Raw genomic sequence first — 27529 nt, forward strand, 5'->3', positions numbered from 1 at the left:
ATGTCACAGGCACATAAATAGTGCTCAACATTTTCTTTTCTATTCTTTTCAGTTCAACATGAAGCTGTCCATGAATCCATGAGGCCTCGCTCTGACATTTAGGCCAAACAGAAAACATAACATTCTCTGAACAGTCAATGTGAGGCCCTGTCATTAAAATATAAATGGTGACAATTTATTACATTAACATCAATGTGGAACAGAAAAGGTTGTATTAGTGTGGTATTATTGTTATACCACCCATTCCTAATCTTAACAGTACAGTATGGTACAGTATGGTACACTACTACACTATGTGCTTACTAATATACACACACCAGCCACTTTATTAGGGACAACTGTTCATGCAATTATTAAAAACAACCAATCATGTGCTAGCAGCAAAATGCATAAAATCATGTTGATACAGCTCCAGTTAATGTTCACATCAAAACTGTGATCTCAGGGACTTGGTTGTTGGTACCAGACAGGCTGGTTTGAGTATTTCAGAAACTGCTGATCTCGGCAGAAACATCTTGCTGATGAGTGAGGTCAGAGGAGAATGGCAAGACTGGTTCAAGGAAGGCTACAGTAACTCATAAAAAAGCATCTCAGAATGCACAACATGTCAAACCTTGAGGCTGACTGGCTACAACAGCAGAAGACCACTTCAGGTTCCACTCCTGTCAGCCAGGAACAGGAATCGGAGGCTGCAGTGATCACAGGCTCACTGACACTGGACAGTTTAAGATTGGAAAATGTCAGCTAGTCTGATGAATTGAGATTTCTGCTGCTACACGCAGAAGGTAGGGTCAGAATTTGCCATCAATAGCATGAAAAACAGTGTGCCTTGGGTCAATATTTCAGGCTGGTGGAGGTGCTGTAACGGTGTGGGGAATGCGTTCTTGGCACATCCTGGGCCGTTTAAAACCAACTGAGCATCGACAAAGTGCCACAGCCTCTCTGAGTATTGCTGCTGACCATGTGCATCCCTTTATGGCTACAATTTACCCATCTTATAATGGCTAGTTCCAGCATGATAATGCACTATGTCACAAAGTACATGCTGTCTCAAACTGGTTTCAAAAACACAACAATGAATTCAGTGTTCTTCAGTGGCTTCCCCAGTCACCTGATCCAATAGTGCACCATTGGGATGTGGTAAAAGCAGCATGAATGTGCAGCTGACAAATCTGCAGCAATTATGTGATGCAATCATATCATCATGGCCAGAATCTCAAAGGAATCCATGCCATAAAGTACTGAGGATGTTCTAAGAGCAAACCTTCCTTCCCAGTATTAGCATGGTATTCCTAATAAAGTGGTCAGTAAGTGTATTTCCAGCTTCTAGGTCTTGCAGTGTATGTATATTGTTTTACAGTTTACAAGAAATCTTACTCAGCAAATGTCTACCTCTCTTGAAATCTATTACAACTGCAAATGTGTACAAGGGAATGGTTAAGAATGATATTACCTTGCTGGATTACTATTAAAAAATAGAAATCTTTTTTTCTTATATTAATTACTTGCAAGGCCAAGTGTTTCTACAGCTTTGCTACAGCACTAGAGGAGCCTCTAAAGGTCAAACTTGTCCCACCTTTGGTGAAGTCCAGAGTTGCATTATCAGTATCTGTGTTTGAGTAAAAAGGAACAGCAGTAGTTTAGATACAGTATACACTATTAGAGGTGTGTTAGAAGGCATGTCCTTCACACACTAATATACACGCTATGTATGCTCAGCTCATTAGTCACAACACAACACATCAGCATGTGCGCATCCTGGATCTCTGCTATGCAGTGCACATGGTGTGTGTTTGGTGTAGAACAAAACCATAGACATTTAGACCTTTCTGAACTCAGGTATTCTGAACTCCGGTCATGTGGAACTCACTGCACTGCACAGTTTTGAGCTTTTGCTGCTCACACACACCTGCTGGCACTCACACAGGGCTGGTGATCATTAGCTGCTGAGCTGGAGCAGGTGTGCTGGGAGCAAGAAGAGCTAAAAACTGTGCAGTGCAGTGGGGCTGAGGACTGGAACTGAGAAACCCGGCTTAAGACCTTAGGGAAAAAGGAAGAGGATGATTTATGGGTTTAAATTCACTCACTCACTCACACACACGCACACACACACATTTATTCCATTATTCCACTATTCAGTATACAGTATTACAGTATTGCCACTGATAAACACCATGTTTATTCACAATGTTTTATTTCTTTCTTTCTCCAGAAGGCTCTGATCTGCGTTTGATTTAACTTCCATATCAGCTGGCTTGGACAAACCATTACATGTGTGTGTGTGTGTGTGTGTGTGTGTGTGTGTGTGTGTGTGTGTGTGTAAGAGAGAGATCCTGATACCATGTTTACATACCTTGGAAGTGTCATGATGCAAACGTTAAGTGTTGTGTCAGGCAAGAGCTTTAAAGCAGGACAGTTACACACCCTTAATGCATTTGATAGCTTTGTCAAAATGTGATGCTCCCAGGGTAAAATTAGTTGACATTATTCTGTGCATAATTCTGTGCATTAGTGTGAATCAGTGTTGGGCAAGCTACTTTAACTGTATGAAAATTTCATAGTATACAGAATTTTTTTTTTGCTTTTTGACACAGCTCAGTGTCAGGGAGAGCCGACTGTTAGAAACTATTAGTTCATTTGTTTCATATCAAACAACTGAACTAGCAATGCATATTGTATGCATTAAAAAAATTAATTGATGTAGTGTTCATCATCACCTTGTCCTTGCACTACTGATGAAATCATTTATTGCATTCAGCTACTTTATTCAAAATGTATTGAAAATGTAGCTAAACTAAGCTTCACTGCTTATAACACTGGAGTGTATTCTTGTATAAATATTTGTATTGTGTGCTTATGTCAAAATGAACAACGGAGTATTGATTTGGTGGGTTTGACTCTCTTTTAGTGCCTCATTACTGATGTCTAAGCCCTAAAAAAACATTGTTAAAAAGAATTTCATTAGTTTTCCCCAATTAAAAAGGCTTCTTCTGCAGCACGGTTTTTATTTTTCTATAACAGTACAGCTCTGACAGTAGGTTCAGCGGGAACATACACGATAGGTTTATATTAACGTATATTAACTAATAAGTTATCGTTCCTATAGTAACGGCCATTCATAAAATCTAAGCCTAATCATAAATGCATTAAAAAACATGTTATTTAACAAAGAAAAATATATAATTGTTAATATGGTGGAGCTATCTGATGGGAGATATGTAACATTTATTGAAGGAGTCTCCAGTGTCAGTGCTTTGTAACAGTCAGTAACAGTTTCCCGCCATGAGAGAATTTTCAGGACGGAGGACTTTTTGGTAACACGACAAGCTGTGTTTTCTTTTGTCTCATTAACGTATAGAGAGAGAATGATTGTTTATAGCTGCTTTAACGTAAGTGCTAACTAAAAAAACAGCTAAAAAGTGTGACGTGTCATTCTTTAATAAATTAAAATTTGTAACTGTTGATGAATTGCTGTGGTATAAGTGGAATAACACACTTTAGACCGTGCTGTTATACAAAAAATAATTCACGTCAGAGTGGTAATGTCCACCCCACATCACACCAGCCCACCATGGAGTATTTTTGTGTAGCAGCAAAGTCCGTCGTGTACAATCCCTTCCTTAACATCCACATCCACACTTTACACTTTTACAGGCCCTCTCAAATATTCCCAGAGCAATTTTCTTCAATTTCCTTAGCTGGTCTAAGAACTTCTTCCAGGACACAAAGGATATAACTCATTTACACACACACACCCACACACAGATTCATTCATCTAGTGTATCTACACTGTAATTTAGTTCAGCCATTGTGCCTATTACAGGTACAGTGGGTGTGGTATTGGAGGTGGTAGTCATGGTAACCATTGTCACGGTGTTTGCCATAGTAGCCTCCTCTGTAGCACTTGTGGAGTTGCATCATTTGAGAGATGTTATTTTTTTTAGATTATGGAAAGAATCTTTTATCCTTTATTTAAAATGCAAATCAATATCAAAGCATAATGATCTGTGAACCTTTTGGAACTCTCTTAAAGTTCTACAATTGGTTTATTTCAGTGCTAAAGTCATGATGTGAAGCTTGATTACATCCCACAGGAACACCCTCCCCAGCTGTGTGTCCGTGTGTATGTGTGTGTGTGTGTGTGTGAGAGAGAGAGCGAGAGAGACTGAGGGCGTGTCCTCGGAGAGAATCGCTAATCACTCTCCTTCTGTTTCACTCCTCTGGGATCGACCCCATCCTCCCATCCGCTTCCTTTCTCTCTCCCGCACTTCCCACACAGTTCTCTTGCCCTAAGTGTCTGTCTTTTAACCCTGTCTCACTCTCTTTCTCACTCACGCTCTCTGAACTGCAGTCTATGCTCCTGAGCTGCTGCTGATGAAATACATGAGACAGATGGCCTATTAAAAATGAAGCAATGAGAACAGAGGAAAAAAACATTGAACAACAAGTAAAAAGAGAAAGTGAGGTAGTGAGGGAAAGAACGAGACGGAGGAATGAAGCTGGGAAAGTCCAGTCTAAGCTAAAGAACAGCTTTACTTACTGGACCCAGAGGAAGTACCAGCCTGAGCACCTAAGAGAGGAAAAAGAGGAAGAAACACAGAGAGATTTACTGAATTTACACCACAACTCTATTATTAGTTATTCAGGATAGCACAAGCTCAGTTTGTGTGTGTGTGTGTGTGTGTGTGTGTGTGTGTGCGCGCTCACTGGGAATTGGGCCACCCTACCAACGGTCTTAATCATGCCTTGAACAGATAGATCTGTGCAAGCTAAAAGGCACTGCAGCTCTTGCATGCACGTGTGTGTGTGTGTCAAGTGTGTGGGAGTGAGAGGGAGTGTGTGTTTCAAGTTTGCTGGATGTGTGTGTGTGTGAAGTGTGTGGGAGCGAGAGGGACTGTGTATATCAAGTTTGCTGTATGTGTGTGTGTGTGTGTGTGTGTGTGTGTGTGTGCGCGCATGAAGTGTGTGGGAGTGAGAGAGAGTGTGTGTTTCAAGTTTGCTGGATGTGTGTGTGTGTGAAGTGTGTGGGAGTGAGAGGGACTGTGTATATCAAGTTTGCTGTATGTGTGTGTGTGAGTGTGTGTGTCAAGTTTGCTGGATGTGTGTGTGTGTGTTGAATGTTTTTGGAGTAAGACACATAACACAAAATTTAATCTCTTAATCTCTTTATCTATATGCCTCAGAAATATAGACTACATTACCCATCAGCCATAGCATATCACATGACCTAGTCACATGTCTCAGATTACTCACTCCTGTTTTGTGTTTGATTCATTAGTATCACTATTGAAGTTCTGGTTTCTTTGTGTTCAGTGTCAAGATTTTGTCACATGTAAACTATTATTGCCTCTAGCCTGTGTGTGATTCTCGGCTTGTAATCTCAGTTCAAGGTCGTAATGTCGTTTGTTTTGTTCTTGTTTAATAATAAATAATTTAATCTGATAATAAATACATAGAGTAATTAACATTTTATTACAGTAACAATGGTTTGATTGGCTTGTTAATACTAACGTTTGAATGTTGGTGAAAATGGAAATTATGTGTAGGGAAAGCTAATCATTTAAAATGAATACTGCTCCTGTATCTGTTAATGTCTGAATTATATTTCCGTGTTTGTGTCTGTGTATCTCTTTTTGTTGTTGTAGAAGAAACGGTTTATCTGTACCTGAAATAATACTGAAGTAAAATGCTCAAATTAAATTTAAAAAGCTTATTTTTAAAAATATAAAAAAAGTACAAATAATAAAACTGATTTCAGCAGGAATAAAGCGAATATTTGTGTGAGTGTGTGTTCCTCACATGTGTTAGGTGTGCCAATAGGAGTTGGCAGGTATGATCCTGCTTTCCAGATTTTGGCTTTGAAGCCTTTTCTGCAGCGCTGGCAGTCCTGACCTGTGGTGTTGTGCTCACACACACACTGCAGATTCCCGTCCACCAACACACACTGTGATGCATGCAGGTTACACTTACACCTGCAGAGAAACACAGAGAGAAAAATCAGACGTGAGTGCCACGTATGCACAATACATTTTTATACCTGGAAGTGTGTGTGTATGCTGAGCAGCCTCTATGGGTTGCTGTCTTTACACACACATTATTACACAGCGAGATCCTTCCTGCCAACTCCTAATGGCTCCTCTAAAACACTCTTCTCTCTCTCTCTCTCTGTCTGTCTCTCTCTCTCACTCACTCACACACAAACACACACACACAATAGCAAGGGCAGAAAGGTTAAGTGTGTGAGCTGGTAGCAATGATTTAATTTGGAAACCTATAAATACATAAATATTTTCAAAGTTGCATCTCACACTCCAATCCCACTGAAGCACGCCTGATGGAATTCAGAAATACACATGACGTGTGTGTGTGTGTGTGTGTTTGTGTGTGTGTGTGTGTGAGAGAGAGAGAGAGCAAGGGAGAGAGAGTGAGTGAGAGAGAGCTCAGGTGTGCAGCTGTCAATTGGTTATGCTATACAAAAAAAATAAGGCTCCATGTAAGACCAAGTAGGTTTGATTTTAAATGAGCCCTTTCCACCTGAGCAGTTGTGTGTGTGTGTGTGTGTGTGTGTGTATTCTGCTCTGTTACATTCTGGTTTGCTCTACAAAAGTGACCACACATCTATCAGCATCAAATATTCACACTGTAGTCCTGCACCTCTGACCAACCTTCATCCTTCTCTTTCTCTCTGTCTATTTGTCTGTCTATATAATTGTCATAAACCTGAAACTGTATTTTCCATTAAAGCATTTATTTATGGTCACGATGATATTTCAGAAATATAATACAGTGATATATAATCTTTGCTCTTTGCTCTAATTTGTCTCCTTCTCTGTGTTCTAATAATAACTTCTGTCTGTGTGGAAGGTGTGGAACGCTGGAGTGCACTCTGTTGGACACTCTGTAGGGTACTCTGTAGGGCACTGTAGGGTTCTCCTGAGGGCAGTGCCAGGCTCCTGCTGTTATTAGAACACGAGCTTGATTGGGCACAGAGGGCAGCTGGGTCAGCAAAACTGACCCTGACCATCTGGCACACACACACACACACGTTATTATCATCTCTTTAACCTTTCACTAACATACACGCACACTTTGTCATCTTCTTAACCCCTTACTAACATATATACACAGATATGCACACACACACACACACACACACACATTATTATCATCTCTTTAACTTTTCACTAACATACACACACTTTGTCATCTTCTTAACCCCTTACTAACATATATACACAGATATGCACACACACACAAACATTATAATCATCTCTTTAACTTTTCACTAACACACACACTTTGTCATCTTCTTAACCCCTTACTAACATATATACACAGATATGCACACACACACACAAACATTATTATCATCTCTTTAACTTTTCACTATCACACACACACTTTGTCATCTTCTTAACCCCTTACTAACATATATACACAGATGTGCGCGCACACACACACACATATATCCTCTCACCTCTGACCTGCATACTAGGAATGGGGAAAATAAGCCATTCTCAGGTGCAGCTTGATTCTCTCTTGGATGATTCAGCAACAATAGACAAAATGCCATAATTGGATTTTTTAAAAGCAAATCACAGAAAGTCTTTTATTTACTGTTAGCTCAGTCTGCACCACATAAATATCTGCCATCATCTTCACACAGGAATAATCCCAGATGGCTCCCTATTCACTACACATGTTGACTACACACAGTATATGTGACCTTGATAATGCCCGTTCAAAATTAACTTAATTAATGAATTTAATTACTGAAAAAGATTTTTATTCAATCAGTACATAATGAAAACGTCAAAATAAAGCATAACATAATGGCATAAACAAGATGCACTGATTCAGAGCCTGTTTTGTGTATCAAGTGGAACAAGGGTCTTTTGCCCAAAAAAATATTATTAACTCCTGTTCAGTGGTCAGCCCTATTTTAGACTGGGCCCAAGAGTGTTTTATTCAGCCTTGTGGATCAGACAGGGTTTTGCTTTAATAGTCAGGTGAGAATTAAAAGCTTAGTGCTGAACAAAGGGCTGAATGTCTGCTTTGGACGCAATATTTTCGGCTATAGTCTGGCCACAGTTCAGAATTTCAAGGCCAGTTAGGGCTTCACTCACATTCAGTAACTGCTTTATTTTGTCAGGGTTGCAGAGGATCCGGTGCCTATCCCGGGAACACTGGGAATGCAGACGGGATGGGAACACACCCTGGATGGGATGCCAGTCCATCACAGGGGACCATGAACACACATTCAATGTGAGCGTCCACCTACTTTTTGGAAGGTGGGAGGAAACCAGAGAACCTGGAGAAAACCCATGCAGGCATGGGAAACTCCAAACAGACAGTAAGCCAAGCTCAGGATCGAACCTGGGACCCCGGAGCTGCGAGGCAGCAACACTACCTGCTGTGGCACCGTGCACTGATATTCATCATTGAAGCGCTCTTCCGGATCCACAGGGTGAAACATGGCTTGCTGATGAGCAGGAAAATGCAGCCATGTTTAACTTTATGCAAATGAAAGTGGCAGCTGTGATGCATTTCATCCAATCAGGCAAAGGCTTCTCGATTAATTTGCCATAACCAAATCCAGGTCAACAGCATATAAACACCACTGCCCTAACCTCCACAGAATTTCCAATCATTAGTTCTTATTGTCTATAAAGTAAATGGGTTTTTCTATTTGTACATCTTGCTTTTGGCTGGCAATGTTTCTGCTTTTCGTTCACCCTTGAGTGTACAGAGACTTTTGCCAGATCAATGCTTCCAGCATTTTCACTCTCTCTCTCTGTCACACACACACACACACACACAATTGTGTTAAATTGACAGGTAAAACTGTGTGTGTAAAAGAAAGAGGCAATTATTTATTTTTAAAACAGAAAAAAACAATCCCAGAGGATTTGGAGCAGCTGGAAGCTAATCCTAATTTCACTCTTTGCCAGGCATTTCTCTCTCACTCTTCCCCTCTTCCCCTCCATCTTTTCTCACACCTTGCATTTAGCACAGTGCTGATGATCTGACTAATTCACACACACTCACTCATACATACTCACTCCACCTCACACATTCTTTCACTCATGTTTTCTCTCTCTCTCTCTCTCTCTCTCTCTGTCCACTCTCAATTTTAGTGATTTAATACAGTGCTTGTTGCTGGTGTAGAGGAGAATGTGAAGATTACATATGCTAGAGTTCACTATGGCTATGTCACTGAGTGCCTAAGTGACTGAGATCACATTTTTTCCCTATTCTGATGTTTGATGTGAACATTAACTGAAGCTCTTGACCTGCATATGCATGATTTTATGCATTACGCTGCTACCACACAATTGGCTGTTTGGCTAAGTGCATGAATGAGCAGGACCGAGAAGAAGCTTTTTTTTTTCATAAATTCTGAAAGTCTCAGCTGGTGGCTGGTTAGTGACCCAACAAATCACCTTGTTGTACCAAAGGCCTGTCAGTGTTCTCATATCCTTGACTATAACAAATCAAGTCTCCTGTAAATTGGGGCAACAGTGTAGCAAGGCCTCAGAAGGCAAGTAAAACTTTAACCTTATGAGAAACTGTGAGTGTAACCTGCTACCACACAGTTTGGACTGTCTCTCTAGAAAGGGAGATGTATAAGGATGGTGATGACTCTGCAAAGAGAAGAAGAGGACATAAAAGCTAATTTGGTTGATGTTTTAATCCAAAGTATATCAGATTGGATTTGATATTATTTCTACTGGCTGGAAGTTTTTTCAATTACATAATTCCAATTAGTGTTTTAACCCAATGTAGAAAATCTAGAAATCAAGATTTTAAACACTCTCTGTCAAGCAAACCAAAAAGTCAAGCAAAAAGTATATGCACCCAAGCTACACACCCAAACCAACCAGCTGTACACATTCACCTTCAGTGACTGCTTTATCCTGGTTGCAGTGGATCTGCTGGGGCAGTAATACACCCTGCATGCAACGCCAGTTCATCACAGTGCACCATGCACACTCACACTCACACTCACATCTATGGACAATGTAGCATGGCCAGTCTGCCTACTAGGAATCCTGGAGCAGTGAGGAATGCCACTTGCTACATTAACATGCCGCCCAGCAGCACATATGTAAGCAAAAACACCTGGTAAGGATGGAAAGATGGAAAAAGACAATTGCCATCAAGCATGACTACTGAAAAAAGAAAACCCATTGTAACTCATTGTAACTGAGGAAGCAAGATATATATCTTAATAACATTCATAACATTAAACCCACCAGCCTAATATTGTGTAGGTCTCACTTGTGCCACCAAAACAGCTCTGACCCATCAAAGGATGGACTCCACAAGACCTCTGAAGGTGTGCTGTGGTATCTGGCACCAAGATGTTAGCAGCAGATCCTTTAAGTCCTGTAAGTTGTGAGGTGGGGCCTCCATGGATCGGACTTATTTGTCCAGCACATCCCACAGATGCTCAATTGGATTGAGATCTGGGGAATTTGGAGGCCGAGTCAACACCTTGAACTCTTTATCATGTTCCTCAAACCATTCCTGAACAATTTTTGCAGTGTGGCAGGGCACATTATCCTGCTGAAAGAGTAACATCTACAAGAATGCCAGCAGAACATCGCCCAGAGCATCATACCGCCTCCATCAGCTTGCCTTCTTCCCACAGTGCATTCTGGTGTCATCTCTTCCCCAACGCACACGCACCCGGCTGTCCACATGATGTAAAAAAAAAAAAAACATGATTCATCAGACCAGGCCACCTTCTTCCATTGCTCCATGGTCCAGTTCTGATGCTCACATGATATTTTCAGGCAAAATACATACTTGCTTTAAAACAAAAATAATCTTCTCAGTTACTTTTTTTTTTTTAACAAAAAAGGACGTTTCTTAATTTCATCATTTAAATACATACATCATTTCATCATGTATTTTTTACTCTTTAATACATTTAAAAATAACAACCTTTTGACTTTCACTTGTGTACACTTTTTCCTGGATACTTCCAATTTTAAATTGAGTAAGATTTTGGCGGATTGTCTATACTTTCTCCGAAGTATAATTTCTCAGCAATCTGTCCACCCATGTTTGTAACCCCCTCCCCCCCCGCCCCCGCAATAAAAGCCTCCACTCTTCTAGAAAGGCTTTCCACTGGATTTTGGAGCGTGGATGTGGGGATTTGTGTTCATTCAGCTACAAGAGCATTAGTGAGGACAGGTACCGGTGTCAGACGAGGAGCCTGGTGTGTAGTCCATGTTCCAGTTCCCAAAGGTGTTCACTGGGGTTGAGGTCAGGGCTCTGTGCAGGCCACTCGAGTTCTTCCACATCAAACTTGGCAAACCATTTCTCTATGGACCGTGCTTTGTTCACAAGTGAACATGTTTGGCCCTTAGTTCCAGTAAAGCAAAATCGTAATACTACTTAATCCAGCTTTGTGGCAACAGTTTAGGGAAGGCTCACATATGGGTGTGATGGTCAGCTGTCCATATACTTTTGGCCATATAATGTAAATGTAATACCAGTTTTTCTTAAGATTTTTATATTTAATTGGAAAGTTTTGTAGTGCCACAGTCCACCCTGGAGCTGCAGGAACACCTTCAGGACCATGGATAGCACCTGCAGACCTTGTGGTGTGGCGTTTGAAGGAAATAAAACCCCCCAAAAAATGTGTGGATCAGGATGATCAGGATCAGAGGTAGCTCAACATCTCCCTAACAGGCAGAAAGCACAAGGTCTGCTTCATTAGCTCTCAACCTACAGCCCATATAAGCAGAGTTGGAGATACAACCTGACAACCTGGCCACAGTCCGCATCTTAAAGAGTTTTGAGAACTAAAATAAAATGACTTTGAAACTTAAAGTATTTTCGAAACTAACCAAATATTAGATCGTTTTCCATTCTCAAGAAACGTCCACCTAATGGAAGATACTGTACCACTCTCTGTTATTAAAAGAATTATTTAAAAAATATATATGCACTGGACAATAGGTCTGAGATACCATCACACGTTTATTTTTCTGAGGTTGGAACTGGAACTTGTATGAACACAAATAATTTGTGACTGATTTGTCCAACAGATGCCTTAAGCTTTACTTTCCATCCAATGTTTGCAAACAGCATTGTGCTAGAGGCAGATGGACTACAACAGCAGAAGATCAGTTCGGGTTCCACTCCTTTTAGCCAAGAACAAGCATCTGAGGCTACATTGCGCACGGGCTCTCCGAAACTGGACAGTTGAAGATTGGTTGAAGATTGGTTGAAGGTGTGTGTGCGTGTGTGTGTGTGCGTGTGTGTGTGTGTGTGAGAATAGTACATCCACTCTCTTTAATTGAACACGACTGCATTTGTGTACCCTGTTCATAAATATTTTGCCTGAAAGAGGGGCATCGATTTCCTGTTCCCAACAACTAAAGATTTAACACACACTTAAACACACATATAACTCATATATATCTCTCTCGCTCGCTTTCTCTTTCTCTCTCTCTCTCTTTCTATCTCTCTCACACACACATACACAGTGAAATCCTAACTCTGCAGGTCTAGCTATACCTCATATACTCATTGGACATATATGCAACTATCATATATCCATCCAAATGGATCAAACTTCATTAGAACTTCCTGTCCTAATATTCAAGAAAAAATAAAACTTTCTTATTTCATCCTCTTTCATCTTCTCTGCTTCCCATTTACAATCTAATGTGTGTGTGTGTGTGTGTGTGTGTATTTGCCTGCTAGACTCCCTGCAGCCCAGCCTAAAGTCTGTAACCATAATCCTTTGCGGATTACAGAGTACAGAGGTCAGTCACTGAGCATGCTCGGTAGTTCAGGAGTTCAGCTGCTGCTTTTAGAGACAACCTTCAAACAGTCTCACTGACCTGGTTTTATTAAACACACAAACACACACACACACACACACATTTAATAAATATATGGCTAAATAGAAGTGAACCTTTTAATATTAGCAGATTTTAGAAAATTTGTTTCCTGTACATATAAATGGTTCCTTGCTGCTCCAGCTACTCCGGCATTTTGATCATCTTTGCACAAATGTGACCCTTTGGCTTTGCGCTACAAATCTCTTAACGAAGATTGTATATACACACACGCACACACACACACAGTCCATCCATCCATCTATCCATCCATCCATCGATCCGTTCAAGTACTAATTTATCCATCCATCCCTACAAGTAACCATTCATCCATCCATCCATTCAAGTGCACATATCCATCCATCCATCCATCCATCCATCCATGCATACCTTCATGCGCTCACCCACCCACCCATCCACCCATCCATCCAACCATTCAAGTGGAAGATGTTTGGACTTTTTCACCGTTTCCCATTGAAAGTACAGTGTGCATGTTTTGGCTGCCACATCTCACTGGAGCCTTTTCTTTTTCTTTTCTTTTTTTCTGTTTGTATGCGTTAGCATTTGTATGTTTGATGTTTGTTTTCTGCTTTAATGTTTTCTGTTTTAATCCCTTTGCCTGCTGGTTGCTGGCTGTGATGGAGCTCCTGACATAATCTTGAGCATCAGGTTTCCCCAGGCCTTGATCCACCATGCGTGATGTGCGTCCACCCGCTCACTATGGACTGCGGTGTGCCTGTTGCTCTCGTTGATGGCAGACAATCAGATGATCTGAGTAGTCTCAGGACTGTGGGAATGTGGTCTCAGTGCTCTGTGCAGCGATGTGTCTGTGCTCACTTTGTGAATCCATGGCTCAGCATTCCGAGTGGTGTTGCCTGGTGGCATTGCGGCTGTATAGGCTGTGTGGAACATACCTGTGTAGGCCTTCAGTGTCAGGAATATAAGCAGCTACGCCACTGAAATTAGATCCTGGCAGCTTTTAGAGGACTGTGTTTCTATCGATCCATTCATCCATCCTTCATATGACATCTATTCTCCAGTCTTATCTTTATTACAATGACCAGCATACTTTATCCATCCATCCATCCATCCCTTCTCCACTTTGCAGATTATTCTGATGGTTGCAAGAGCCAAGTTATACACACACACACACACACACACACCCCTACAGGGACCTGGCCAAGAACTTTGCTTCAACTATAGTTGCATTAAATAAGGAAAGTCAAATTTGTACACCACAGAAGCAGCATGTTACTGTTAATAAAAAATCTGGGTCAGATGTGTGGATTTATGCCTTTTTGGTTGATTTTTCTCTGTCGAATTGAGGTTCCAGTCCATTTCAGCTCCCATTTAGTGCCTCCTAGTGGACACGGTTTTTAAAACTGCATTGAAACTAACCTTAATATAATGTTTTAGACAAAAAGCCTGGTCATATATTCTATATATTCCAATAACAATGGATGGATTAAGCCCTGGGAGTAGTGTAAGAGTGTGTGTTTGTGTGTCTGCACACATTTTGTCATGAGTTGGACATGGTGCTGCAGCCCAGTGAATAATTTACACAGACTGCAGCAAAAAGGCTTGTTCATCTGAGGAGTATGTTTCTTGTGTGTGTGTGTGTGTGTGTGTGTGTGTGTGTGTGCGTGAACTGTAAAGCAAGTAGTTTAGAAATGTCAAGCAGGAACAAGGCCTCTGAATTGTATACATACAAATTAGAGAGGAAAACACGAGCGACCTCTCTCTCTCTCTCTCAGTTTCACACACACACAATCTATCTATGCTTTATTCATCCATTTACCATCTATTAATCCATTTATCCTGCATAAATACAACATTCATCTATCTTGTATCCATCCATCCAGCCATCCATCCATCCATCCATTCAGGTGTCCATGTATCCATCTATTTCTCTTTCCCTACATAAATCCTTTAGTATGTCCTGTCTTCTTCATTTATTTCATTATTTGAAGGTCTAGCATCCACCATCCATCCATCCATCCATCCATCAACAATGATAGAATTCTTTAGACATTTGGAGATCAGAATGCCTCTCTGGTAGAAAAAAAAATCCTACTGCAAGCTACTCATAGAAGACCAATTTGTAATGTGGGCTATGTGCCATCTTTCTCTTAGATTCCTGTTCTTAGCTTACAGGAGTGGAACCTGATGAGGTCTTCTGCTGTTGTAGCCCATCTGCCTCATGGCTCTGACATGCTTTTCTGCTCACTATGGTTATAAAGAGTACATATTTAAGTTACCGCAGCTTTCTTGTCAGTTAAAACCAGTCTGGTCATTCTCCTGTAACCTCTGTCATCAACAAAGAGTTTCGGCCTGCACAACTGCTGCTCACTGGATTTTTCTTTTTGTTGTTGTTGCTGTTTTTCACACCTTTCTATGTAAGCTTTAGAGACTGTTGTGTGTGAAAGTCTCTGGGGAGCAGCAGAATCTGAAATGCTAAAACCAGCCAGTTTGGCACTATCAACCATGCCATATTCACTGAGATCACATATTTCCCCATTCTGATGTTTGATTTGATGTGAGCATTAACTGAAGCTCTTGACCTGTATCTGCACGATTTTATGCATTTTATGCATTGCATTGCTGCAAAATGATTGGCTAATTGGATAATTGCATAATTGCATTGCATACAGGTGGTCAGTGAGAGTATATACAGTATAAAGAATATATTTAGTGTGTAAACTTCTGCCGTCTGCCATCATTGACATACTGCCTCCTCAGTATTACAGAAATAAAACAGTCCATCTTTCCAGACGTCGTTTCCTTTAGTTATGATAATCCTTTCCTCTTTTTGCTGTGATTCCCATGAATGGAGAATACGCGTGTGAGAAGTCACTATTTAAAAGCAAAGCTATCTTACATGAGAGATATGATGGGGGAGACAGCAGCTACTCAAAACCAAAGACAGTACGAAAGAAAAGAAAGCAAATGAGATTAAATTCCGCTTACTTTGACTTTGTGAGCCAGAATAATCACTGATTATCAAATCAGCTGCTGCCAGAGCAGCATAAATCAACCCATCCATGCTGACACATCTTTCTCTTCTTCCCTTTCTCTCCCTCTGTCGTTCGTGCCTGCATCACTCACTCTAAGAACAGGGATCATAGTACAGTTCCATCAAAACATTTCACAAATTTTATGCAGATTGATATCAACTGGTGTTGTGCTGAATATTCAGACAATGAGCAATACGATGATGTTGTCAAATAGTGCCAGCCATACACACATACTCAAGAAGATGCCAGAATATAGACAAGCTGTTTTAGACAAGCACAAACAGCATTTTTTTTCCTTTTTGTGCAATACGATGATGTTTTTTCTGCCACTTCAGTTTAGGTTTTCTTATGTATTGGCCCAAACAATGGCATTTTAAATAGTTTCAATGGTAATGTAGTATCTAAAACTTGAAACAACATGTAGAGCACTTGGTGAAATGTTAATGTTACAAATATAAAATTTGAGGTTGCTTAAATACTGTATTTAAATTTGAAAGGAGTTGAGGATACACATATGAATAAAGTAATCTTAAATAAAGTAAAGAATAAAGTAAAGCTATGGTCAATAACTCCGCCCCTCACATTACCCATAACCATTTCTTGGTTTATACAAACTATTGATGAATATTTCTAGTGGAGTTTATTACAGTATTAGGTTTGTTAAAAAAAAAAAAAAAACAAGATGAATGCGCTCAACAATGACTTTTTTCCATGATAAAAATGAAATGATAAATATATACTAACTGTTCATCCTTGTACTTAAAATCTCTGGACATTTTCCTCAACAAATACAACTGAGACATAAACATCACTATACCTAAAGACATTGCACTAATATCAGTGAAATTCATTTACTTTTATCTAGTGTATGCATAATAAATGCACTCACATCCCTATGAAAAAGCTGCTCCATGTTAGAGGCACAGTGGTATCCACTGCAGAATTTTCATTTAGCCAATGAACTTGATTGCACAAAAAACGACCTGTCAATACTTTTCTGAATAAATTAAAACATGGGAAATTTCTTTTTGAAACCTTAAAAAGACAATTTTGTGGTAATCCCAGAAAAGCCTTTTATTTTCTTTGACTAAAACTGTTCACGTTTTGAATTGCTGTCGTTATTGTCAACTAAATCTCAAATAAAAGTTACAATAACCAAAGACTAAAAAAATATGTTTTTTTAAGTCATTGGTTATTGTAACTTTCATTTGTTTTCATCAAAAGGCTCCTGAGTGGCTCAAAAAAAAAAAAAAAGCTTGCCCTTTCATCAAGAGATCGCAAGTTCAAATCCCACAGCCATTCGTGGCTGGGAGTCAAAGGGAGTAAAATTAGCCATGCTGTCTTGGTGGGAGAGATGGTATACTCTCTCTCCCCTGTCAATCACAGTGATACTAGGCATTCGTGGGTGTGATATGCTGCCCTTCGAGTGTGTTACACTGCCCTTTGACTCAGCATGAGCAGAAATAAAAAAAGAAACTGGCTGCACATGTCTCAGAGGAAGCATGTGTTAGCCTTCACCCGTGGCTCTTGTATGATAGCGGCAAGCTGGCTGGTGGATGAGAATTGGCAGGTGACCAAATTGGTGGAGTAAATAGGGAGAGAAAAGAGTAAAATGGGATAAGAGCTATACTTAAGATCTAAGAGTAAAACTAAATACTAATTAGCTGCCACAATTAACAAGGGACTGTTTTGGACGCTCCACTGTTGCCAGGCAGTGGAGTAAAGATTTCAGTTGTTTTTTCGTAGCCACATTGTAATCTGAGAAAATGAGCTTATAACAAACTTATATGCCATGCAACTGTAAAATTATGTAAATCCCACAATGCAATACTGTTTAATGTCAGTCACAAAGTTGCTTATACACTTCCAACGAGTAAACTACACAATTTCGCACAGTAAGTATTATGTTTTTCCCAGTGACATTTTTAATTCCACGCCATTGTAACTGATCTGCATATGTAATATTTACACAAGATAATTTTGCACCTCTTTATTAGTCGATTTCAGGTTATTTGGCTGCGAAGTTGCATTTCATGAGCGCACTAGTAACTCCCTAATAGTCCATAAGAGTCTGTCTCTAATGATGCCGTATTAGAAATTCTCCTTGTTTAACAGATTTGCTCTAATGAGATGGAAATTTTTACAGACCATCTCAGTGCTCTAGTGTAGTACACATGTGGTTTTTAGACATTTCACATTTTTCACATGGAGTGCATGTGTCTTTTTATTTTCATGTATTTTTACACAGGATTTATTTTAATTTATGCACATATTTTCACATTATTAACAAATTCATTTTTCAGAATTTATGCCATTATTAAAATAATTAAATATTTATTTTTAACATATTGTTCACACGATGTCTTAACATGTCTTAACTTGAATTCGCATGTGCAATTTCAGGGCATAAAATATTGAAATGCACCTTCACATACACCGATCAGCCATAACATTAAAACCACTGAGAGGTGACGTGAATACCATTGATTTTCTCGTTACAATAGCACCTGTCAAAGGGTAGGATATATTAGGTAGCAAGTGACCAGTCAGTTCTCAGGAAAAATGGGCAAGCATAAGGATCTGAACAAATTTGACAAGGGCCAAATTGTGATGGCTAGATGACTGGGTTAGAGCATCTCCAACCATGCAACAGGGTCCTGGGCCCCCAAGATTCAATAGCTACGTTTACATGGACACTAATAATCCGATCGTAATTGGACTAGAAGCACAATCAGATCTAAAAAGTCACATGTAAACACGTCAATCGGAATGAATTGGCCAAAACCGATTAAAAATTCATTCGGATCGTAAGGGGTGGTTTAAACCTTTTCTAATCCGATGGAGAGGACATATAAACACTTCATCGGGTTGAAAATGAAACCAGATAGTTCTGCGCATGTGCAATGACGTACAAACACGAAGGCTAGCCCATCTGATCTGATCCCACAGAAGAGCTACTGTAGCACAAATTGCTGAGAAAGTTCATGCTGGCTATGACAGAAAGGTGTCAGGGCACACAGTGCATTGCAGCTTGCTGTGTATGGGGCTGCGTAGCCACTGACTGGTCAGAGTGTCCATGCTGACCCCTGTCCACTGCCAAAAACACCTACAATGGGCACGTGAGCATCAGAACTGGACCATGGAGCAATGGAAGAAGGTGGCCTGGTCTGATGAATCACGTTTTCTTTTACATCATGTGGACAGCCAGGCCCGTGTTTGTCACTTACCTGGGGAAGAGATGGCATCAGGACGCACTATGGTAAGAAGTCAAGCTGGCGGAGGCAGTGTGATGCTCTGGGCAATGTTCTGCTGGGATTCATGTGGATGTTACATTGACACGTACCACGTACCTAAACATTGCTGCAGACCAAGTACACCCCTTCATGGCAATGGTATTCCCTCATGGCAGTGGCCTCTTTCAGCAGGATAATGTGCCCTGCTACACTGCAAAATTGTTCAGGAATGGTTTGAGGAACATGACAAAGAGTTCAAGGTGTTGACCTGAACTCTAAATTCCCCAGATCTCAGTCTAATCAAGCATCTGTGGGATGTGCTGGACAAACAAGTCTGATCCATGGAGGCCCCACCTCACAACTTACAGGACTTAAAGGATCTGCTGTTAACGTCTTGGTGCCAGATACCACAGTACACCTTCAGATGTCTTGTGGAGTCCATGCCTCAGTGGGTCAGAGCTGTTTTGGTGGCCTACACACAGGGGAACCTACACAATATTAGGCAGGTGGTTTAATGTTATGGCTAATCGATATACTATTCATGTGATCACATATTATTCATATGTTCGATGTGTGAATGTACAGTCGGGTCCATAAGTATTTGGACAGTTTCGTAATTTTGAATCTGTACAACAACACAATGGATTTGAAATGAATTTTTAATTCAAGGGGTTTAAAAAATACTGCATTAATCGTTTAGGAATTACAGCCATTTTTTACAGAATCTCTCCATTTTCACAGGTTCAAAAGTAATTTGAGAATTGACTGATAAGTAGTTTCATGGCCAGATGTGGCCTGTTTCCTCATTATTTCATGACAAATTAAGGAGATAAAAGGTCTGGAGTTGATTCCAAGTGTTGAATTTGCATTTGGTAGCTGTTCGTGGGAACTCTCAATATGTGGCCCAAAGAGGTGTCAATGCAAGCGAAGGAGGCCATCATTAGGCTGAAAAAACAAAAGAGACCTATCAGAGAGATAGCGGAAACTTTAGGAGAGGTTTCAAATTCCTACATCCCAAAAAGTCATGTACTGCTGCTTTAATGTTCATAGACACACTGAGAAGAACATAAAGTAAAGGCTATTTGTTTTCCAGGATATTTTATTTATTTATTTATTTATTTACTTCATGAATCAGATATGGAGTCATTTAGGAATATGAATTGTTCAGAAGAGTCACTGTAAGTGAGAAACAAACAAGTCTTGTAGCCAAGGATGTAGCCTACATATCTGTTCCATAGCATTATGCCTGTCCCAGTCTCTCTCTCTCTCTCTCTCTCTCTCTCTCTCTCTCTCTCTCTCTGCTAATCCATTTAGCGTAGCTGTATTTGCTGAGCTTGACTGATTGTCCAGGTCTCCTCTACAGCCCAGCCACAAGAGAGACAGTATAGCGAAGATGAAAGAGGAAAGGAGAGTGAGAAGGAAGATGAGAGAGATTTATTTCATTCAAATAGCCTTTTGGTTTCACATTTTTTCACACAGCTGCCCCCATGTACAAGGCCTTGCAGTAAAGCTCTACTCCAGGTCTGAGAACAACTTTCAACTATGTACAGGCAAGAAGAAGACTTTTTTAATGGGGCATTCCAGGAATGGAATCTCTCCACACACACACACACACACACACACACACACACACAGAATCCCTTTGTGATCAATAGTGAGCTGACAGCTCTCTCCCTCTGCACTGTCATATCTACCGGCCCGGAAAAACTCATCGATTCTCAACTCATAGATTGGATTTCAGTGTGCGTGTGTGTGTGTGTGCACAATTTTGTGTGTTGGTTTTTGCGTGTGCTTGTACTTTTGCTTTGAAACACACACATATACGCACACACACACACACACACACACACACACACACAATCCATACCTGTACAACATCTCACCTCAAGGCAGCTTTTCCACACTCTCTCACTGTGTGTGTTTCCTACCTGTCACTATTACACATTACTGAAGTGTTTAAATCTGACAAAGATCCATTTTAGCTGTTTGAAAAATCGTTGCATGAACTCTGAATATTCTGTCGATAGAATATTTGTTTAATTTCTTCAACGTTTGACACCCCATGGTAAAACATATTCACTTGTAACACACTGTGTTAATAGTAGTCTCTTGATTCTTACTTGATAGTGACTCAGTTAGTATGGTTGTGAGTTATGCTTTGAGTGTTATCATATCATGTATTCAGTAAATAGGTACAAGCTTTTATATCAGTTATGTTTTGTGAACAATAATCTTTTTTAATCTTTTTTAGAAATACAATTAAAAGTATTGGCATAATGGATAAGTCGTTGAATAACTTTGGTAGTGGAATAAATGGAATAGTTCCACTTTGGTATTGGAATAAGAGCTGTATTTTTGGATACTTCATTAGTATAATATTGGCATATTGCTAAATTGGAAGATAATGGAAAATAAGGCAATTGCTGTCCTATTTGCACTCAGTTGGTGTTTTTGTGGGCAGAAATGAACACGTCTGTGCAGACGTAGGTAGTGCAGTAAAACTGCACTTTTCCTGACTTCAAGCAAAGTCCAAACAGTTTTGTGTAATTTCATACAATCTGGCTTTGTGGCTGTTTACTATTTAATAGGAGACCCTACCATAAGCATAAACCTACCCTCACCGGCTACTCTGTTAGGAACGCCTATACAGCTGCACATTCATGCAATCATCTAATCAGCCAATCGTGTGGCAGCAGCACAGTGCAAAAAGTATGCAGATGCAGGTCAAGAGCTTCTGTTAATGGAGAATAAAATGTGATCTCAGTGGCTACGTTTATATGCACATCAGTTGCAGCCATATTCCGAATACGATGTTTATGTTTATATGCGTACAGGCATCATAATATTCCTGTGTACATTGTTGTTGTAAGTATGCCTGAGTTGCCATTCCTAAATACCTAGCCTACAGCTAAGAATCTGTTAGCACCCACAATTCCTTGCAGAGTGAGCATGCGCATATATCTCCTTCCAGTGGATTTTCTGAATAGGGTGTTTACATGCAACAAATTTTCGACTAAAATAGGCATTTTCCAGGGGTGGGAATCAGAATTTGGGGAATCAGAATATTGTGTTAATCTGAATCGGGCAATCGGATTGCGGTGTTTACATGACTCAACACAGAATGGTGCAAAAAACAAAAAACATCCAGTGAGCTGCAGGTCTTCAGATGGAAATGCCTTCAAGCTGACAGGAAGTCTACAATAACTCAAATAACTACTCTTTACAACTGTGTTGAGCAGAAAAGCATCTCAGAAATGAGATTTTCTTACTTTGGTTAAGCTTTCTATAGTAGAAATACTAAGATTTGAACAGTTACATAGTGATTCTGGGCTGAACAAATCATAGATATATTAGTTATTAGCACACATTCAAAGTGAGGGGTCCAATGTGCTGCCCAGTTTCATGTTTTTGTTGCCTAGGCAAAAAAGTGGTAGCTAATGTAAAGTAGTTTAGATGTCTTTCTGCTCACCACAGTGGTCAAGAGTGGTTACTGTAGTCTTCCTGTCAACTCAAACCAGTCTGACCATTCTCCTCTGACCTCTCTCATTAACAAAGCAATTCTGTCCCCCAAAATGATGCTCACTGGAAGTTTTTTTTTTTTTTTTGGACTATTCTGTGTAAACTCTAGAGCCAGTGGTGTGTGAAAATCTCAGGAGATCAACAGTTTCTGAAATATTCAAACCAGCCTGTCTGACACCAACAGCCATGCCAAGGTCAAAGTCACTGAGATCATATTTTTTCCTCATTCTCATGTTTGATGTTTGCACCACAGACATCGCCTGAGACACCATCTCTTTGATGGTAGAATGATTTTTACTAGATGGATTAATTAGCGCGGACGAATGGCAGATGATCTTTTGTAAAAAAAAAATCTTTTGTAGGAATATGCAGATATGAATATACTGATGAATCAAAGGAAAATAAAGTTTGGCACAAAGCTGTCATATAAGTCTCCTTCTTACCTCATACATTCACCTCACGGCTGACAGACAATCGAATAATATGTTTTAGGTGTGATGTGAATACAGAACATCACATATGTTAGCTGAAACTTTGCCCAACATCTTGCTGACTTATTGCTGGCACAAACATGATGTGCTACAAAAGAAACCTTGTTGGAAGAGTGTAAGAATCATAAAACTGTTCTTTTCCCTTAGTCTGGTTTGATGCACTTAACTACCAAACTAGCTCACTATAAATTACTTTATATCTGTTCACATCTCAGTATTTCTACTATAGAAAGCTTATGTGGCCTGTAGTGTGTGTGTGTGTGTGTGTGTGTGTGTGTGTGTGTTTGTGTGTGTGTGTGCACGCGCATGTGCAAAATATTATTTCTGCATTGCTACACACACACACACACACACACACACACACACACACACACACACAGGCATATGTAGGTCAGCTCTCAGATGGCAGACTGGTTTGTGATGTCATTAAAACTCATCACGTCATACACTGACTGTGCTGGACCAAGAGTGTGGATTTCAACATGCTGGGATTTATCTGAGTCTCTCTTGCTTGGGAACAAATAAGGTATTTTGAAATGTACAGTGTACTAAATATTGTGCGTATGTGTGTGTGCGAGCATGTCTGAGTGTTTGAAAAATAGAATGTTTGCATCATTCATCAAAGCAAGTTACAGCATCAGCATCTGAGAAATAATGTATAGAAATATACTGTACACATTTCTGGATTGCACTCAACCAAGAAAAGTGTGTGTGTGTGTGTGTGTGTGTGTTGTTATGCAATGTAAGCTCAAGTGAAATGAGCTGTATCCTAATACTGAGATATAAGGTGTCTGTAAGCTTTAGAATGACAATAAATCATGCAGGGGGAACTTGTTCTATATTCATAGATTTGACGCACACTCTAAAATAAGTGTTATCTCTATTAGAGGCAGATGAAAACACACACACACAAACACACACACACACACACACACACACACACACTGTAATAAAATCCTTCCTACCAGCTTCAATAATAATACTCCTTTATTTTTTATAATAATACCTTTATTTTTTCTGCATGTTATTAGCAAAACCTGGTGAAGATTTTGGCCCTGCTGTATATTGCAATATAGAAAGGTTCTTGTGATAGTTCCAAATATGATTTTCTGAATGACTCACGAATGCTAAAGTTCTAGAACAGTGATGGTTTTTAAGAATGGAGATTTTGAGCAACTAATCCAACATCCAGTGGTGTCATCGGCCTATAGACTTTACACAGAATGGTGCAAAAAAAAAAAAAAAAAAAAAAACATCCTGTAAGTAGCAGCTCTGCAGGTGGAAACACTTTCTTCATGAGAGAGGTCAGAGGAAAATGGAAATATACTGTACAGAAAGCTGACAGAAAGCTGGCTATGGTAAAACAAATAACCACTCTTTACAACTGTGGTGAGCAGAAAAGCATCTCAGAACACACAACACCCTGAATTTTGAGGCAGATGGGCTTCAATAGCAGAACACCACATTGGGTTCCACTCCTGTCAGCCAAGAGCAGGAATCTAAGGCACAAGCTGATTAAAACTTGACAGTTCCAAAATTAATAATTCCATTTATCCAGTTTTTGGTATATATTGGCCATACTAGTCTTCTTGCAGTTTACTCTGTATACCAGTATGTGTATATTTACATGTATAATTTCTGGTTTTCTGTAACTACAGTAAACACATTAGGTCCAGACCCACAAACTAGCATGATTACAGGAAAGAAGAATAGCCTAAGGCAGTATGAGAAGAAATCTGTAACTGATCCATTCACTCTTGGACTTTGTGTGTTTTTGTCTGTAGCCTGTCATTATATTCAATCATAAAGGACTGAAAACTAGACATCCATATTATATCTTTTTGAGTTAGTATTTAATCACAGGTGTCAAATTAAAGCCTGTGGGCCGAAAACCAGCCTGCCGCCGTATTTCACACATCCTGTGAAAACTTGCGGAAACTAATATTGAAACGGCCCGGGGTGTACTGCTACCCAGCATGTTCACATCAGAGCAGTATTAGCATGATGTAATGATCGGCTCCAAATTTCACAATGCAGCATCATTTACGTGTGCACAACAGCACTGACACCTAGCATTCTTCTTCTTCTTCTTTTAAAAAAATTACCAGTGGAATCACCTACAAAGAAACTTTGATTAGAGAACAAACACAGTTTCAGAGATATAAAAGATTGAGGACGTGTTTATTGCTAGCAGAGGTAAGGTGTGAGAGTTGGGATTAAAATAAAATACTGCTTATATTATGTGAGGTTTAATAAACATTTAAACTTAATCAAGCCCATTTTCCCTTCTCTGAAAAAGTTAGCTTAAATCAGGAGAGGCTACTGGGGTTTAAAAAATGCTTCTGCAAATCATGCTGTTTTTCAAGAGCTAATATGCGAACACACTAACATACACAGAGCTAACACACACAGAGCAAAGACTCTCTGGTTCATTCAAGCAGCCATGCCTGGGTTAAATAAATCAGCGTAGCAACTGGAAAGTTTGTAGCCGCACATATGAGACTCTACTCAGTACAGAGGAGAACGCAGGATTCAAAAACATGTTTGAGCTCTAGAGAGCTGCGTGACTTTCACAGCACAGTTATCTAACAGCAGCCCTGTCCTTCAGACAAGCCCAGCAGGGTTGCCAGGGTTTTCACACCAAATTTGTCTAGGTTTGAAACAAAAAATCAGAAATGTGTGCATGTGATGGTGAACCTTTTTGCCCTAATGTAAAAACTTTTCCAGTGCCTGAACTTTTTGGAATAGTTTCAGATCTTATTGAGCAGTTTTTGAGATGGAGTTGGGCTGGACATTTTGCCAAAAACTGGAAATCCTGCACACCAGGAACACTTGGCCAGATAGCTCATGTTTAATTAGCCATGTTTAATTTTGTTACATTCTTATGCACAGCTGCAGAGGTAATATTTGTCTGCTTTAGACTTTCTACCATTTGTAGACTGTCAAATGTCAAATGTGTTTGACCATCTTTCATTGTGTCCTAAAATGTATCAGTGGCATCCAAATTAACAGAATTTGAAATTATGATATGACATATCACATAATGCACCATGTCACAAACCAAAAGTCATCTCAAACTGGTTTCATGAACATGACAATGAGTTCAGTGTTTTTCAGTGGCCTTCCCAGTCACCGGATCTGAATCCAGTAGAACAGCTTTGGGATGTGGTAGAAAGGGAGATTCGCAGCATGAAAGAAAAATGAAATATCTGCAGGAATTGCGTGATGCAATCATGTCAACATGGACCACAATCTCAATGGAATGTTTCCAACATCTTTTGGAATCCATGCCATGAAGAATTGAGGCTGTTTTGAGAGCAAAAGGAGGCCCTACCCAGTGTTAGTACGGTGTTCCTAATAAAGTGCTCAGTGAGTGTAAATGCAGCTTTTCTATAATAATCAGCCATTTTGAATTCATTAATTTTTGAAGTGCAATTTTATATTATAGATGAAACCCATATGAATCTCTAGTATAGATTGACTTTTAATAATATCTTAAAGAAATTATTTAACAGTACAATTTATGGCCATTCAAAGGCATTCAACATTGCTAATGTGGTCTGGGCAGAAATTTGAGTCTGATGACCTTTCTAGACACTAGATTCCATATTTGTTTGTCATTTATTTTGTGTTACTAAATTCTTTCCTAAATTGCTTTGACACCTCTTACAATTTTTTTCTATTAGTATTTCATTGCGTATCAGTGGGTAAGAGACCTTGTGACAGAATTCCTCTTACCTGGCGGTCACCTCTATGTTGGAGATAGCGTAGAAGTACTTCAGCAGGTTGTCCCTCTGCACATATGTTCCTCCAAGCGCTGGCTTGAGCAGACGCAGACGCAGGTCGGTGAGGGTAAAGAAGTCACGCAGACCCTTGTTGCTCTCAAAACGAGCTCGTAGACTGTCCATGTCACGCAGCCGGTGCCCAGCAAAGATGGTGAAGCGGGTCCGTGCCTCAAAGCGCACTACCTTATCACCTTTGGCACCCACCCAGCGTGAATAGAGTTCGGTGCAGATGACACGTGTCGCGTTGGATGCTGTGAGGTCACGTGCCCGCTGTGGAGCCATTCCGAACACCTCCAGGCAGTCATCAGCATAGAACTGGTATGGCTGCCATGTGTGCCCATAGTCCAGCGACTTCTCCAGCGCCATGGCTGTGGGTCGACCGTACTCAAAGGTTATCTCAATGTCGTCAGTCAGCTCAAGGCTCTTGTTCCATGACAGCGTGATGTTGGCCAGCAACGGCTCAGGATAGCGGCGCCACGTCTGAGTCTGCCAATACGTGACGAGTCCACCACGCTCACGGTCCTGCATTAACTGGGGTGGGTGCGCCAGGTCTGGGTTGGACGCATCACACTCATCACTGCACAGGTATGGGTTCTCCTGAAGAATATATAGCATTGAGAAAACAGA

At 40.1% G+C, this 27529-nt stretch overlaps 1 protein-coding gene across 1 annotated transcript in view; it reads right to left on the reverse strand.

The window, feature by feature from the left end:
* ntng2b (netrin g2b) overlaps positions 1 to 27529 on the reverse strand; it is a 73677-nt gene that overhangs the window by 21697 nt on the left and 24451 nt on the right. The window contains exons 3-5 of the mRNA XM_026929321.3: positions 26856 to 27499; positions 5800 to 5972; positions 4541 to 4570 (exon numbers count right to left, since the gene is read on the reverse strand). Coding sequence (XP_026785122.3) covers positions 4541 to 4570; positions 5800 to 5972; positions 26856 to 27499 — 847 coding nt within the window. The remainder of the gene's footprint in view (positions 1 to 4540; positions 4571 to 5799; positions 5973 to 26855; positions 27500 to 27529) is intronic.

The sequence above is a fragment of the Pangasianodon hypophthalmus genome, chromosome 15 (assembly GCF_027358585.1).
Source record: "Pangasianodon hypophthalmus isolate fPanHyp1 chromosome 15, fPanHyp1.pri, whole genome shotgun sequence".
NCBI classification, from domain to species: domain Eukaryota; kingdom Metazoa; phylum Chordata; class Actinopteri; order Siluriformes; family Pangasiidae; genus Pangasianodon; species Pangasianodon hypophthalmus.